General features: G+C 38.3%; 1 protein-coding gene across 1 annotated transcript in view; it reads left to right on the forward strand.

The window, feature by feature from the left end:
• LOC150080133 (uncharacterized) overlaps nt 1–16,857 on the forward strand; it is a 348,537-nt gene that overhangs the window by 35,231 nt on the left and 296,449 nt on the right. Inside the window, exon 2 of the mRNA XM_090380622.1 lies at nt 6,632–8,534. Within this exon, the coding sequence (XP_090236748.1) occupies nt 6,632–8,534 (1,903 nt within the window). The remainder of the gene's footprint in view (nt 1–6,631; nt 8,535–16,857) is intronic.

The following is a 16,857-nucleotide window of genomic DNA, read 5'->3' on the forward strand; positions in this document are numbered from 1 at the left end:
AAATTGTTGAAGATAAACATAAAAAAAGGCACCCGGGAGTGGATGGTATCTATCCAGTTATATAAAAGGAGGCAGCAAAGGAAGTAAGCAAAACCTTAGCCATAACAATTATGAGAGCTTCCTTTGACTCATGGGTACCCTGGACAGGAGATGTGAAAATGTGACCCCAATTCACAAAGGAGGATCAAAGGGTGACACAATTAATTATAGACCTGTTAGTTTAACTTCTGTTCCAGGGAAATTAATGGAAGTACTGGTTAAAGAAGCACTGCAGGATCATCTAGATAAGACTTCAGTTATAGCTCGGACACAGCATGGTTTTGTTAAGGGGAAGTCTTATCTGACCAATTTGATTGCATACTATGATGTGGTCACAAAGGAACTGGATGCAGGGAATAACTTTGATATCATATATTTGGATCTTAGAAAGGCTTTTGATACTGTTGCACATGGAAGACTGCTGCACAAATTGGAGTAGTGTTGATTTGGAGGCAAATTGCTGCTATGGATAAAGGGATGGTTAAGTGGGAGAAGACAGAGAGTGGTAATCAATGGACATTGCTCTTCGTGGACTAATGTTATTAGTGGAGTCTCTCAGTCAGTGTTCGGTTCATTGTTGTTTTCGGTATTTATAAATGATACTGATGATGGCATATCAGGCTTAATGTCCAAGTTTGCAGACGATACGAAGGTTGGCAGGGTTGTTAAGGACACCAATGACAATACGCTGCTGCAACAGGATTTAGAAAAGTTGAGCAGATGGGCTGAGATATGGCAAATGAGGTTTAACATTGACAAATGTAAAGTACTACATATAGGAAGCAGCAACCCCAGAGTAACGTATCAACTCTGTGGTTCAACACTGACAGTGGTAGAGAATGAAAAGGACCTGGGGGTAATTGTGCAGGCAGATATGAATTTTTCTGAGCAGTGCAGATGATCTGCAAGAGTAGCTCATGGTGTCTTGTCAATGATATACAGGAATTTTTCTAGCAGGGATAAGGAGGTGATTATCCCCTTGTATAAGGCAATACCTTGAGTACTGTATACAGGTTTGGAAGCCTCATTTTAAGAAGGATGTAGAGCTGTTGGGAACAAGTACAGAGAAGGGAAACAAGATTCCCTTCTCTGTACCCTCAATTCTCTCCTCAATCAGATTCTCCCCTCAATCAGATCACCTTCAAGGTGATCTGATTGAGGGGAGAATCTGATTGAGGTGTAATAAAGCCTTGAATGGTTTGAGCATGTTCAATGCCGATGGGATTCTGTCTTGCTCAGAATAATCACCTGAGAGAGTATAAATTCAAGTTGAGGAAAGATGGTTGTTGGATAGATGTGTGGAAGTTTGCCTTTAGCCAGCGGGTAGTTGATTGGTGGAACAGACTTCCATCTTTTGTTGTGGAAGTTGATAGCCTAAATAAATTTAAGGCCGGGCTGGACAGGTATTTGGAACGAACAGAGCGGTGAAATGGAAGCGTGATTTTTTTTTTGGCTGATGCTGCATAAGCTTGCTTTCTTATATCATATGCCTCTACCAATGCTAAAGTATATTGAAAACAGTAAGGGTCCCTGCACCAAATCCTGAAGGACAGCACTAAAAAAATTAGTCTGTGAAGAGCACTGGCTATTAATAATCAATTTCTTTCTTTCTTCTATCACTCAACCAGACATGCTGACAAGCATGTCTGGTTGAGTGATAGATAGATAGTCTGGTTGTCCATATCAGCAACCTGCCCATAATGCCATACTGCTCCAATCTAAGTATATGGTGTCAATATTGTTTTTTGAGTCCAGTTCCTTTGTGAGTGTGTCATGGTAATTGATCAGGATTGGTTAGACAAGATCTTGCTTTAAGAAATTTGTGTTGTGATTGCCTTCCTATAACTGCACCCCTTTAATTAAAGATTACTCTGCATTAGTTCTGTAACTGCTGATTTTCTCTGGCACAGAAGTTAAGTTTACATTTCTGTAATTCGTCACCCTTTGTTCCTTCCTTTGCGAATAGGAGAGACATTTGCATAATCTGTATTTACCTCCCTCAAATCTAGTGGTGCTCTCAAAATCGTGTGTAAATGCTTGCTTACCCTTTTTTCTCCTTTTTTAATATACAGTGAAACTTCTCCTAACGGACACCTCTCGTTAACGGACATCTCTCTCTCTCTACAACGGACATCTCTCTACAACGGACATTTTCAAATTCCCCAACTCACCTCCATTGGTTTTAACGTGTTTGCAGCTTCTGTCTAGCGGACATTCTCTGTAACAGACGCGGACAGGCAATCTGCACTGTTTTGTTTAGATTAGCACTTAATTTGTTCTCCCCATAACGGACAGCGGGCGAGCTCACGGCCCTTTTTCTAGGAATGTTTCTTCCATGTATTGCCTTAATCGTGTGTTTATTTTCTATTTCCGATTCTCTGAATTTTATCAAGGTTTACGTCGCAGTTCTAAACCCTTTTTCAAGAATTTTAAGGCACGTGTAAAACTTCTGATGAATTCGGTGTGTGCGGGGGGGGGGGGAGAGAATATGGTCGACCTTCTGTCTTTTCAGTTTCAGTTTTCAGTTTTGTTCAGTGTCGTGTGAAGTGCACAATGTCTTCTCGTAAACATTTAACTTTAAAAGATAAAGTCGAACTCATTAATGCGTATGATCGGCAAAATAATAGTGTTCGCAATCTCGCTACAAAATTCAAAATCGGGAAGACGCAGGTAAGCGACATCCTAAAGAAAAAAAAATGAACTGCTCAAACAATTTTGGCAACACGGAAATGATCAGGTTCAAAAATCATTCCTGAAAACTGTTGGACTTCAAATTTGTCGCGCATGTGCTAAAAAAATTCCCATTAATGGGCCTATTATTAGGGAAAAGGCTTTGGAGGTTGCGAAATCTGTGGGAGTAAACGAGTTCAGAGCTTCTGTGGGATGGCTAGACAAGTTCAAAACTCGGCATAAAATTTCTTGGAAAACCGTAAGTGGTGAAGGTGGATCTGTTGATATGGGGGTTGTAACAGAGTGGACCATCAAATTGGAAGATTTATGTCGTGATTTTGAAGCTAAGGATATTTGCAACTGTGACGAAACAGGGTTGTTTTTTTAAAACTCTTCCTGAAAAAACAATGAGTCTAAAAAACCAAACGTGCAAAGGCGGAAAAATTTCTAAGGAACGCTTGACTGTACTGTTGTGTACAAATATGCTGGGAGACTTTGAACAACCTCTTGTTATAGGAAACCCACAAAATCCTCGTTGTTTCAAGGGCATAAAGTTGAATCTTTTGGATGTTGACTGGAAGTCTAATAAAAAAGCGTGGATGACACGAGATATCATGAGCGAATGGATAAGTCACTTTAACCAAAACATGATTCGTCAAAACAGAAAAATTATTCTTTTCATGGATAATGCTGGATCTCACCCGCACATTGAATTGTCCAACATTCAAATCATTTTTCTGCCACCAAACACATCTGTAGAGTGTCAGCCCTTGGATCAAGGGATAATAAAAAATTTTAAACTTCACTTGTTTTAAGACATCTCATTGCAAACATGAACGATGTAACATGTGCGAGTGACCTTGCAAAGAAACTCAGCATCCTAGATGCGATTCAGTGGATTTCCTCTTCAGTAAACGCAATTAGAAAACAAACTGTCGTGAACTGTTTTGTAAAGTCTGGCTTCTCAAACGCAAAAATTGAAGTTGTGAACAGCAATGTGGAGCACCAAGAAGAACAAGAACTTCAACATCTATTGATAATGTACGATACTTCCGCTACAAGTGACCTTGGCTATAAAGATATAGACTCACACCTCACTGCAGAAGATGGTGCTCTAGATATCAACGACATTATCATCGATATTTTTCAAGAAGTTCCTCATGAGGATGAAGAAATGGAAGGAGGTCATTCTGTCGAAGAACATATTAACGACGAACCACCGATGAAAATAGAAGAAGCGCTCATACAAATCAATCATTTAAAAATGTTTTTTGCCGCCGAAGAAGATACTGAAGGACTTTCGATGGTTTCTTCACTCCAAACAAATGTTGAAAACAAAATTATCAGCCGGAAGAAGGTGCAAAAGAAAATAAGTGATTACTGTATGCATTTTTCTTAAGATAAAGGCATAATATGCATAGCACAATTGTACGTATATTATTTACAAAAATATTGTGCAAAATCTGTATATAATTTAATTTAATTTTACATTAAATGTTTAACAATGTTTCTTTATCTCTTGTGTATGTAATTGTATATTATTTACAAAAATATTGTTCAAAATCTGTATATATTTTAATTTAATTTTACATTAAATGTTTAAAGATTTTTCTTTCATTCTTTTTTTTTTTCCTACCTCAGACTTCTTGTTAGCGGACACTTCTCTCTAACGGACACATTTTCGTTCCCCATGGCTGTCCGTTAAAGGGAAGTTTCACTGTAATTGGATAGGATCCATTGCCTGGAAAGTGGAACAATTTTTTCATCTACTTTCCTAGGTATACTTCTGATATCTCCATTCCTAAAAACATTCTTCACTTATGAATTATATAGTATCGGTCTAAATACACCATAGTTAACCCATAAATTTGAACTACGTAAGTAGTGTAGAAGGCATCGTTTTAATTTATCTCATATTGTAGTTGCCTTCACAAAAGAGATAGCAGTATTTATACTGCTATCTCTTTTGAGAAGACTATTTATACTTATTTGAAGTAGTGCAATATCTCTATCTCATTGTGAAAGCAACCACAATATGAGATATAATTAAAACGATGCCTTCTACACTACTTACTCAAATTTATGGGTTAACTATGGTGTATTTACACCGATACTATATAGTTAATTCCAAAAACCCATAAGAATTATGCCTTGTGCATTTCATTTTCAAATCACTTATGAATGTACACTGTGCTGCCACTTTATTAGGTACACCTACCTAGTAGTATCTTGAGCCTCCTTTAGCCTTCAAAACAGCCTGAATTTGTCTAGGCATGGATTGAACAAGATGCTGAAAATGTTGTGCAGGAATGGAGTACTATGCAGACATGAGTGTGTCATGCAGTTGCTTGAGATTCAACGGAGGTTTATGCCTGCAGCAAACAGTCCTTTCGGGCTCGTCCCAAAGATGTTCAATAGGATTGAGATCCAGGTAACTGAGCAGGCCACTGCAGCAAAGAAAAGTCATTGTCATGTTCCTGAAACCATTCCATAGTCATTTGGGCTTTGTGCACCGACACATTATGCTGCTGGAAGTAACCATCTGACTCAGGATAAACTGTCAACATGAATGGATGCACTTTGTCAGCAACGATGTTTAGGTATGATGTGGCATTCAGACATGAATCTATGGGTATCAATGGACCCAACGTGTGCAAGAAAACATTCCCCACACCATAACTCCGTTCCCACCACCTTACACAGTAATGTCAGACATGACGGTTCCATGGATTCATGTTGTTTTCACCAAATTCTGAGCCTTCCATCAACATCACACCAGGAACTTTGACTCGTCAGACCAAGCAACTGTTTTCTAATCCTCGATAGTGCAGTGCTGGTGTTGCTATGCCCACAGGAGGCGTGCTCTCTTGTTCTTCATTGATAACAAAGGTACGCGATGTGGCTGTCGGCTGTTATAGCCCATTCGTGACAAAGTGCGACGACTAGTGGTCCGTTGTGATATTTTGTTCTGTGCACCAAGGTTGTATTCTGACGTGATGTGCGACATTGTGGCTCGTCTGTTTGTTTGCACAATTCTAGCCATCTTCTTCCGACCTCTCTCATCAACAAGTGATTTTCTTCCACAGGAGTCGTTGAGAGGATGTTTTCTGTTCGTTGCACCATTCTCGATACACCCTTGAAACTGTGGTGCGTGAGAAGGTCAAGAGAACTGCCGTTTCAGAGATGCTTTGTCCAGCACGTCACACTAACATGCCACGTTCGAAGTCCATTAGATCACTTCTTTTCCCCATTCTTGCTAAGGTTTGTACGCTTAACTGATACTAGAAAGGTTCTGCTGCATTTATATCCACAATGGAGGTGTAGGTCATGTGACTTGCAACATTGTGGGCAAACCATTTGTGTGCACAGCAGGGGTGTACCTAATAAAGTGGCAACACAACGTAGATGTGAAATAGTGTTAGGGTTGATCTGCCCTTAATGAATTCATGATGGACATTACGTTTAGTTAAAATAAATCTGATAGCACATTATGTATAAGTATTTCAAATGTTTTTACCAAAAATTAAAGAGGATAATTAGCAAAAGTGTGTTTAATTCAGTGTTTTGAACATTGGAATAATAATAAATTTGTTACCAAACAGATATTACATCTGGTACATGGTGAAAATAAAAATATAATTCATATATAGAGTTGTAGATTATACATGTAGCAACAATAAGGATACATGATAAAGATGAGAGATTTACAGTATGTGAATTTTTATCAAATGGTTAAAAGCAAAGCATATAAATTAGAGCCAGTCTCTTTAAAATAACATGGGCAGCTGTTAATCATTATTTTTAATCTAATGTTGAAACGAATTTTAATCAGAATTTTCTGCAATATATATGCATGGCCTTTAAAAGAAAGTATTAGAAAATTTCTGTTAATGTGGTTTATTAACTCTTGAATTATTTTCAGGAAGAAGAGTTTGAAGGCTTCACAGATGAAGATTTGCAGAGTTCAAATTCTACAGTAGTACAAAAATTAAGAAAGCGACATGACATTGAAAATTATGAACTGGATACCCAAACTGATGTCAGTTCTGTTACTTCTGAATCTTCATTGCAAGAGAAACGTACATCAGAATCGACAGAGTCTGATGCCTCATCATCTTCCTCTCGTGGTAGGAGTGGGATGAGGGCGGTTATAAGGAAATCTTATGACAAAATGATTAAGGAGGGACTATGCAAATCATCAACTTTTAGAAAAAAGAGATCAAAGAATATCTCCAGCAATAAAACTCCAAAAAGGTATCTTAAAAATAAAGCTCCATTTACTCCAAGGAAAGCACCTGGTGAAAAGACATTTTTTGATATAAAATTGCCATATATCAAAAAACAAACTGAAGAAATTATTAAAAACAAACCAGGTGGTACAAAAACAGAATCCATAGGATCAAAAGAGATTACTAATGAAAATTTACCAAGAAAGCGAATGGAAAAGGTTGTTGCCAAACGTTTGTTGGACAAAGCAAAGAAAAGACCAGATAGTGATACCAAGAAGAAAAAAAATGAACTTGGCAAACATGTAAAGAAAAAATATTCAAAGAAATCATTTAAAACTAGATCATGTACAAGGAGGAAAAAAATAAATTATACTCCTCCAAAGAGAGTGTTTCGCTCTTCTGGTGGCAGGTTTGCAGGAAGAAAATCGGTTAAGACCACAGAAGTTATAACAAGACAATCCTGTCGTGAAGAGAGGTTGCTGGAAGTAAAATCTGACAAACCAAAATCACCTGTTGTATCAGATGTTGAACAGAAGTCAGATACTTCTTTAAAAACTGGTGAGCAACCAGTTTCTCTCAGTGTAGGAAGAAAAAGGTTTATTTTACCTACTGTAAGTGCAAGATCATCTCGAAGAATATTTCCACGTAAACGATATTTAAATGAATATGAATCATCAATTCATTATTTTGAAACTAAAAGAAGTAAAGATGATGATAATACATCTGAATCATCTTTGAGCATACCTGAAAGTAATTCTTCTGTTGACACAAATGCAGAAAAAGATTCTCCAGATATCAGTAAGCAATTATTACTTGATGGGAAGGAACCTCCTTCCAAAAAACTAGGTCTTTTGGATCAACCATTAGTTGTAGAAGGGAAGAGACCCTGGAAGCCAAGCTTCAAAGTGCAGATGAAACTTTCAGAAATGAGTTATGATTCTCCATTTGGTCTGAAAAAAAGTGATGACAAAAGCTCAGGTACTGGGACCTCTTCAGGATCTTTTAAAGATATTATAAAGCCAGATATGGTAAGTAAATATGCAGATATCATGGCTCAGAGGCCAAGGGAAAAGCCAGCTAAGCACTCTGATCTTCCAAAGAAAGTTTTACAAGAGACTTCAGATGTGAAATCTACAAAACTGAGTGATGTAACAAAATCAGAAGTTAAGAAATCAGAAAACAAATTGGAAAAGGTTGCTGCAAAAATTGAAAAATTACTGAAATCTCAGTGGGAAGGTAGGTTAAAAGGATCTGATACTCTTTCTGCATTACCACCTAGTAAATGTGTAAGTACTGTACCATTAGCATCTAATTCATCACCATTGTCTCGCTGGAAAAGTGATTTACAGCTTCGGGCATCTAATCAGAAGAGGACTAAAAATATTTTAAGGAAAGCACGCTTGCAGCTAAATAAACGCATGTTAATGAAACTCAGGCAGCCTGCAAGTATCCAAAAACTGAGTGAACAAATTCAGAAAGACCAAGAAGATCAACCCAAGTGTCATATGTCTACATTTTCTGTGCCTGTTAGGTTACAAGGAATTTCATCTTCAGTGTTATCATCAAAACCCTTAAGAATGAAAAAAAGAACAAGAGGTAAGCTGCATTTATTTTCCAAACAAATGCCCATATTTTCTGCATTTAATTACACTGCTTAATAAGAACATTTCTGTTACTTTTTTCCTTGCTCTTTTTAAATTTGAAAAATGTAGATTATGATAGTGTAGTCCCCTCCCAGAATTGGGGAAGAAAAATCAGATCTGCATTAAGTATATTATATGTAAGCAACCCACACAAAAAATTAACTACCCATATAATTTTTAAAATAATGTGTAACCCTTCCTTTAGCACAAATCTTGTTGAATTCTTGTTGGTAGGGGTTCAGATTAGACCCCTTAAATAGTTTATATCAATATTGGTCCTTCTGAAAGCAGTTCAACTTGTAATTTATTCAGGTTTTATGTATGCTGTCATTGTGTGCTGCCATTAACACTTCCACCTGCAGTGGGCGTGCAGGCACTGTTCCTGGACATTGTATGATCAGGTGACTCTTTTCCTAACCTGGAAAAGTCACCTGATCTGATGAATCATGGTTCCAACTCCATCATGCCAGTGAACAGCTTCAGCCAAACTGCATGGTTGAATGAAAACAGGCCCAGCAGTGGTATGATGGTTTGAGGGATGTTTTCGTGGACATTGCTGGGTCTGCTCATCCCCGTTGGACATACCCTCATCGCCGGATCCTACCTAGGTATTGTTTCAGATAAAGTTTTGTCCTACATGGTGACCATGTATCCTGATGGTACTGGACTCTTTTAACAAGACAACTTCATGTCACAAGGCCCACATTGTGCAGGGATTAGTTTGAAGGCCATGTCCAAGAATTTCTTGGACATGACCTTCAAACCCGTGCTGTGTTCCTTTGGCCATCAAATTCTCCTGAACATCAATGCCATCAAACGTTTGTGGTATGCAGCATTTGCCATCACCTCCGAAGCCAGGTGGGCAGAAGCAGTAGTGTGTAGCACACGCTTCTTGATTAGACCGGGGTTCGAGCCCTTGACCACCAAATACGGAGGATGCGGAAAGGTCAGAGAATGACCACTGCATATCCCCGGAGCAATATGGCCTTAGCTGCTAATGCTCCTAAAAACCAAATAACTAACTAACAACTAAGCAGCATTTGCCAGTTCATGCTATCGCCTTGCTCCATTGACGAACCCTGGGATGTCCTGTCCGGATGGTCCAGGATACTGAGGGTACCTGCAGTCTTGTGTATTTGGTACTATGCCAGGTGCAAGCAGTTACCATGGTGAAAAGCAGCTCAACACACTGTAAGGTAGATGGTCATGATATTTTGTTCACAAGTGTAGTTGGTCTCAGGTTGCATGGCTGTCATTAATAAACTTGGGTTTTTCATCCATCAGACAGCAGATACAACTGAAGAATAAAGGGCATTATAGACACATCATAGCCTCTGTTGCTTTGGCAATTAACAAACAACCACCTTTTGGGTATTGAATTATTTGAATAAATTTTTTAAAGAATGGTAATCATTCTTCTTAGCAACACCAAGGAAATGGGTGAGAAAAGCCTGGTAGCACTTTAATTTTTTTTTACTCTATTCTTCATTGGAAGACTGTTTTATATATAAAAAAAAAATAATCAATTTTTTTTGAAGAATTTGTAGTGACGACTGTTTAACCATGGCTCACGTTACCTACATCCACCTGACAAGAAGCAAAATAATAGTTTACTTTTTTTTTTTTTTTATGTAATCCCCAAACACGAGAGGTATTAGAACCTATATACAGTCAGTCCTCGTATAACACGTGTTTACATTACACGAATTTGATCATACACGATTTATAAATAGGGGAACGATATCTTATATAACACGAACCGAATTCGCTTATGCACGATTCGCCTTTGTGTTTACAAGAAATGGTAGTCGAACGCGGAATTACCCCAACTGAACGCAACACGATAGGAATGAAGGGAAGATTCTGAAAATGTATTTGTGTTTTATATCAGTGAAGGGGAAACACATTTCACCATAATAACGTAAAAACCAACACAATTCCAGCTATCGGTATAATCGCAAATGCAATTAGATTGAGTTTACTACCAGTTTATAACAGATTCCACTAGCAGAAACGCAACTGGAAATTGTTTTTATTGTTTTATGGTAGTAACCCCTAGAAATGTGCTTTAGTAAAATGTGAGGTGTTAATAGTGTATCTCTGCCTTTACGGTGTTGTTTATTCAGTTGCTACATGCGCGCAGCTTTGTTATGTGTATTAAGCGTGCCTCCTCATTTTGTAATTGTGCTTTATTCCCTAAAAATGAGTAAAATACTTAAAAGGTGTGAAAAGGAAGCGTCCTGGTGCACACTACAGATTCAGATAGAAAAAAAGCAATATCGATAAACAGAGGCAGACTGCGTCAAAAATTCTTACCCGGGAAAATTTATAGTGGCCTCATATTACGGTTTATGGCCAAAATCACACCGGCCTCCGGCCCACCGGGGTTTCCCCTGTAAGGCTTATGGCCAGTCTGCCACTGTCGATAGCAAAAAAATATGAAACTGTGAAACGCTTTGAGCGAAATGAAAGACCATGTGATATTGCACGTGCTACAGACCCAAATGAGGCAACGTCGAGAATTACAAAGAATGCGGAGAAAATAAAAACAACCTTCATAGCAGGAACAACTCAAAGTGTAATTAAAATCCATTAGATTAAGACATAAAGAATTGGAAGAGATAGTAGTAGTACTAGTGGCATGCGATGCAAGAAAGCAAGTGTATGAGCTTATGCAGCATCAGCCAAAAAAAAAAAAAAAAAAAAATCACACCATTCCCTCCAAATGCCTGTCCAGTTCCTCCTTAAATTTATTCAACCTATCAACTTCCACAACGACAAATGGCAGTTTGTTCCAGCAATTAACCACCCGCTGGCTAAAGGCAAATTCCCACACATCTATTCTACATCTGTCTTTTCTTAATTTGAATTTATGCCCCCTTAGGTTCATGTCTTAAAAAGTGGAAGGATCCCATCAGAATTCAGTGTGCTCAACCCATTCAAGGCCTTATACACCTCAATCAGATCACCGCACAGGTGCCTAGTCTCCAGCCACTGCAATTTGCAGAACTTAAGCCTCTCTTGGTAAGAGGATCCCTTCATTTCCCTCACCAATCTTGTTGCCCTTCTCTGTACACACTTAAGTAAATCTACATCCGTCCTAAAATGAGGCCTCCAGACCTGTACGCAGTACTCAAGGCGTGGCCTGACCATTGCCTTATACAGATGCAACGGCTGTCAACTGTTTGGATAGAAAATCAAACAAAAAACAAGTTTGCTTACGATAGAAGCAAAAGCATTAGCAATGTTTTATTACGATCATTTATTGTGTTTGGTAATGTTTTGGTTACAAATGTGTGTTCGATCTTGGGTGGTCGGCACCTAACCCTATTTTACCCATAGGGCCTGTTGTTTATATTGCACGATTTTGCATTGCACGAGGGTTTCTAGGAACACAACTATCGTGCTATATGAGGACTGACTGTACTTAGTACCGTGCTAGGGTTGGAGGTTGAGAGGACGAAAGAAGATATTTGTTGACATTGGACTTTAACTTCTGTAGACTGTAATTTTCAGGAAATACGTATGAAGGAAGGTTGTTCCAGAAAACGGCAGTTGAATGTTCATTCAAACGAGGAAGATGAAAAGTTGGTTCTGTGAGTTTGAAGTTGGACAGTAAATGGATGTTGGCTGGTGGTGGCATGTGTTCGGACTGTTTTGAAAGAGAGAGCAGGAATTATAGAAGCCAATTCAGAAGAACAGTGCCCATGGAAGTATCTGTAGAAGAGGCATGCAGCAGAAACAGTACGTCTATGAGACAGCTAGTGGAGAGACTCTGTTAGAGATGGATCATTAATTAACCTAACTGCCCTCTTCTGAATGGAATCAAGAAGCCTGAAAGAGGTTTTGGGGGCACCACCCCAGATGTGGGAACAATATTCCATGGCAGGGAGGATTTGCGATTTATACAGAGTGAGCAGCTGTATGGAAGAAAAGTAACGCCGAGAGCAAAAGAGAAAACCAAGTTTTTTAGATGCAGAAGAAGCAATATTTGTAATGTGCTTGTGCCAGGAGAGATTAGAAGTCTGGGTAATCCCCAAAAGAGATATATCATTTTGCCTAGAAATCGGAGTGTTACCAAAGATAAGCATAGGAGCAGAAGAATCCTTTTTGCGAGATATAAGATAAGACTGAGTTTTAGAAGGGTTGAAATCAACTAAGTTGTCTTTGCCCCACTGGAGAATTACCTGAAGATCGGCATTTAAGGAATTAGTAGCAGATTTTCGAGAAGTTGAAGCTGATTGAGTAGGACAATGTTTCTCAAAATGGAAAGTGCAATGCAATCTGCTATCATCGGCAAAACTATGGATAGGATATCCAGTCAATGGAAGAAGGTCATTAATATACAAGAGGAAAAGAGTGGGGGAAAGAACTGAACCTTGGGGGACACTGACATTAGTGGAGAAGTTAGAAGACAGAGCCATCTACCATCACCCTCAGTGAGCGATTAGAGAGAAAACAGGAAAACCAAAAACAGTTGGCAAACCATAAGGTGGAAGCTTGTTTAGAAGACCTTTATGCCAAACATGATTGAAAGCCTTTGAGATATCAAGAGCAACTACTTGTGTTTCGCCGAACCTTTCCATTGAATTAGTAATAGGAGTAAGTTCAGGAGCAGAGGTTTTGAGAACAAGTAGAGAAATACCATCTGGACCTGGAGCTTTCTTAGCATCAAGCTTCATCAAAATCCTTCTGACATCCTTTTGACGGATGACCACAGGAGGCATTGAATGGAGCGTGTTGGGAATGGTTGGAGGTGTTTTACCAAGATCATTAATACATGAGCTGGAAGAAAAATGGGATGCTAGCAGGTCAGCTTTATCCTTGGCTGAAGTGACAACAGAACCATCTGGTTTGGACAGAGGTGGGAGCAGAGATGGGCAAAAGTTGCGGCCAATAGCTTTGGCAAGAGACCAGAATTCTCGGCTACCCTTAGGGCAGGAAGCAAGTTTTCTACTCTTAGCCTGTTCAAACTCTAGTTTGGACTGATTAATAACTGCTTTACAATTGTTGCGAGTTTTGGTGTAGGCAGAAAATTAAACTGAAGGATTAGAAACAAGCCATTTACGATATGCAACATTCTTCTCTTGAACAGCCTTAGCATATTTATTGGAAGATAAAGGATGAGATTTTAAAGTGGAGTGTGGGATAAAAGATTCCTTTCCTTCAAGAATAATTTCACTGACACGATCTGAGCAAATGTTGACATCAGAAGTTTTAAAACAGTAATTCGACCAAGGAAAAGAAGAAAAGAAGTCTCGCAGGTCATCCCATTTTGCATTCTTGTAATGCCAACCAACAGAGGTTGGGAATAGCCATGAGATAAAGGTTCCATTGGAGAAGAGACAATCACCAAGTTGTGATCTGAAGTGCCTAATGGGCAGCAGCTTTTACTCTTTGCATCCAGGCATTGCCAATAGTTTGAAGTGACAATATTGCAGTTGCAAACTACAGTGCCATCAGATGTGCCACTGAAAGGTGTCTGAAATTTCAGAAACCTTTTGTTGGTTCATATGGTTTTTAAATTGTTAAAGAACAGGATGGGCCTGTTTTGTGAGTATCTTGTGGGAGAGGGCAGAATTTGGAGTTGTGTGTCTGCAGCGTTGCTTGTTTTTTTATTTTTATTTTAAGTAAGCCTTTATAGCAGCATGACCACCATTCCCACTACTTAAAAATGGCATGCATTCAACTTATCAGGGTAAATTTTTTTTTTTTTTTTTGTAATTGTCTGTTTTATGAATATTTTTTGTTATCAATATATTTACATATAGGTATTTTACCGAATGAGGAGAAAATCTTTGTTGCTGTTTTATCAATAATTACAAGAGGCTTCTGCTTGATTGATTATTTAAGGTGCAAAAACAGTACAATACAGCATAATCAGTAATTTATGAGCTAGTAGAATATAGTTTGTATTGATGCTTTTTAAATTTTTTTATTTGTAAATTTCTGTTAGATTAACAAAATTATATACCATTAATTTGAACATCATATAATTCAGAAAAAATATCTGAATTATATATGTAATATAATTCATGATCTGAGATTTGGCAATAAAGTTCCTGGGCTGGGGCAATAAAAAGAATGCATAGTGAAGGAGCTCAAAAATGGTTTTATTTTATTTTTTCAAAGTAATCACCACCTGATTGAATGCACTTATTATGCCTTTCTGCACGTTTCTGAAAAGAGTTAGCAAAGGCATCTCAAAGAAATGATGTTCATTACAGGATTTACTTTTTTCTTTGTCCCCAACATCCTGAAATCTCTTTCCTTTGAGGTCAGTTTTCACCTTGGGAAAGATCAAGAGAGTAGGGCAGATGGTTGATCTGTACAATGCCATGTTTCATCAGAAAGTCTTCATAACAGTGCAGAATGGGCAGGAGCATTGTAGTGCAGCAAGAGTCAGCTGACTCTCTCTCTCTCTCTCTCTCTCTCTCTCTCTCTCTCTCTCTCTCTCTCTCTCTCTCTCTCTCTCTCGAAATTGTAGCCTCATCTGCAAAATGTGCTTTAGTAATCTTTGAAGCACCTTTATGTAGAATGAAGCATTAACTCTCCTTTATAGGTACAGATTTCTTGTGAATCACACAAAACAATGCTGATCGTGTTTAAAAACACGATCAGCATTGTTTTGATCCTGGATTTATGTAAATTAAACTTTTTTGGGCCTTGGTTATGATTTTGAAGTCCACTGCATGTTCTGACACTTTATCTCTGTCATACTGAAACATTCACCACTAATCTCCAGTGACGACAATAAAGTCAGAGAAATTGGGATTGTTTTGACAAGTCTGAATGAAGCCTTCACATGATGACACTCATTGTTGCTTCTGCTCATCCATGAGGCTGTGTGGCACAAATTTTGCACAGACCTTCCTTTTCCTTAGCTCTTCATGCAGAATTTGACAAATCATCTCCTTATTCATATCCAACTCATCAGCCATCGTGCTGAGGGTCAAACAACAATCTCTCAGTCTCAATTTCCTGAACTTTTGTAACTCTATCCTCATTTTGAGAGGTTGACTGAAGCCCACACTTTGGGTCATTGCAATCATCCTCATGTTCATCTTTTAACCATTTATACAATTCAAACACACTGGTATTACTTAACTTTTCATCACCATGAACTGTTTTAAATGTTTTGTACATTTATAAATCTATGTTGTAGATTTTCCTGGTTTAAAGCAAAATTTGATATTTGTTTTCATTACAAAATCATGATGCAGAATGTTAAAGCTAGTAGCAAAACTGGTTGTTTGTTACTTGCAACTTGTTAGCCTAATGCAGTGTTTCTCAAAGGGTGTGCCGCAAAATTTTCCAAGTGTGCTGCGAAATTTAGAAATTTCTTCTTCTATGACTACGTAGGTGTGCCGCGAAATTTTTCTTCTTTGGAAAATGTGCCACGAGAGTAAAAAGATTGAGAAACACTGGCCTAATGGACAATCTCTGGACCACCATCTGGAGGAAGTTTGAACCACAATATACCACTTCATTTAAATTCATACTTACTGAACATGATTACAAAAGCACCAGTTCAGAAAAATAATTTGCATTAAAATTGGGACAAAGCAGTGTCCTTGAAACTTCTTTGGTGACTCTGGGACATTGTCCAAAATCTGGACAAATTGGGAAAATCAGGATTCCAGTCATTACCTCTCACCCCATGGAAAACTTTTTTTTGTGTGTGCCAAAACTCCTAGTAACCATCCAGCAAGTTATGTACTTTGAAGTAATTAGCATGAATGTATGGAACCTGTGGATGATAAATAAAACTGGAAGATGCAGATATTTTTAACCAGTAGCTGTCTTTTTTTTTTTTTTGATAAGGTCACCTGGCAACCCTGGATATAACTGCCTTGTTATATATGGCAGCAATACTCTTATTAGTAGTGCATAACTTTAGATATAATTGAGGAAGATGCAAAGAGCAGGTATCATACTAGACTGAATAAAGACAGTGTCAACATGGTTCTCCAAATACGTGATGTTTATTCCATGATATACACTGAAAGGACAGAATTAATGGGATACCTTGTTCCTGGGCAACACGATGCTGTCACCCCTCTCGCTAGTGGACAAACCCACCACTTGGCAGGTATATATAGGTACACTGCATTCGTGTAGATGGTAATTCGATGTCAGTATGGATAAAAGTTGTGACTTAACCGACTTTGAAAGAGGGATGATAGTGGTGCCCGATGCATGGGTCACTCTATCCTGGAGGTGGTACAGAAATTGCACTATCCCTGTTCGACAGTATTAAGAGTGTATCGGGAATG

This window comes from Mastigoproctus giganteus, chromosome 9, assembly GCF_048544385.1.
Source record: "Mastigoproctus giganteus isolate SK-2022 chromosome 9, ASM4854438v1, whole genome shotgun sequence".
Taxonomy (NCBI): domain Eukaryota; kingdom Metazoa; phylum Arthropoda; class Arachnida; order Uropygi; family Thelyphonidae; genus Mastigoproctus; species Mastigoproctus giganteus.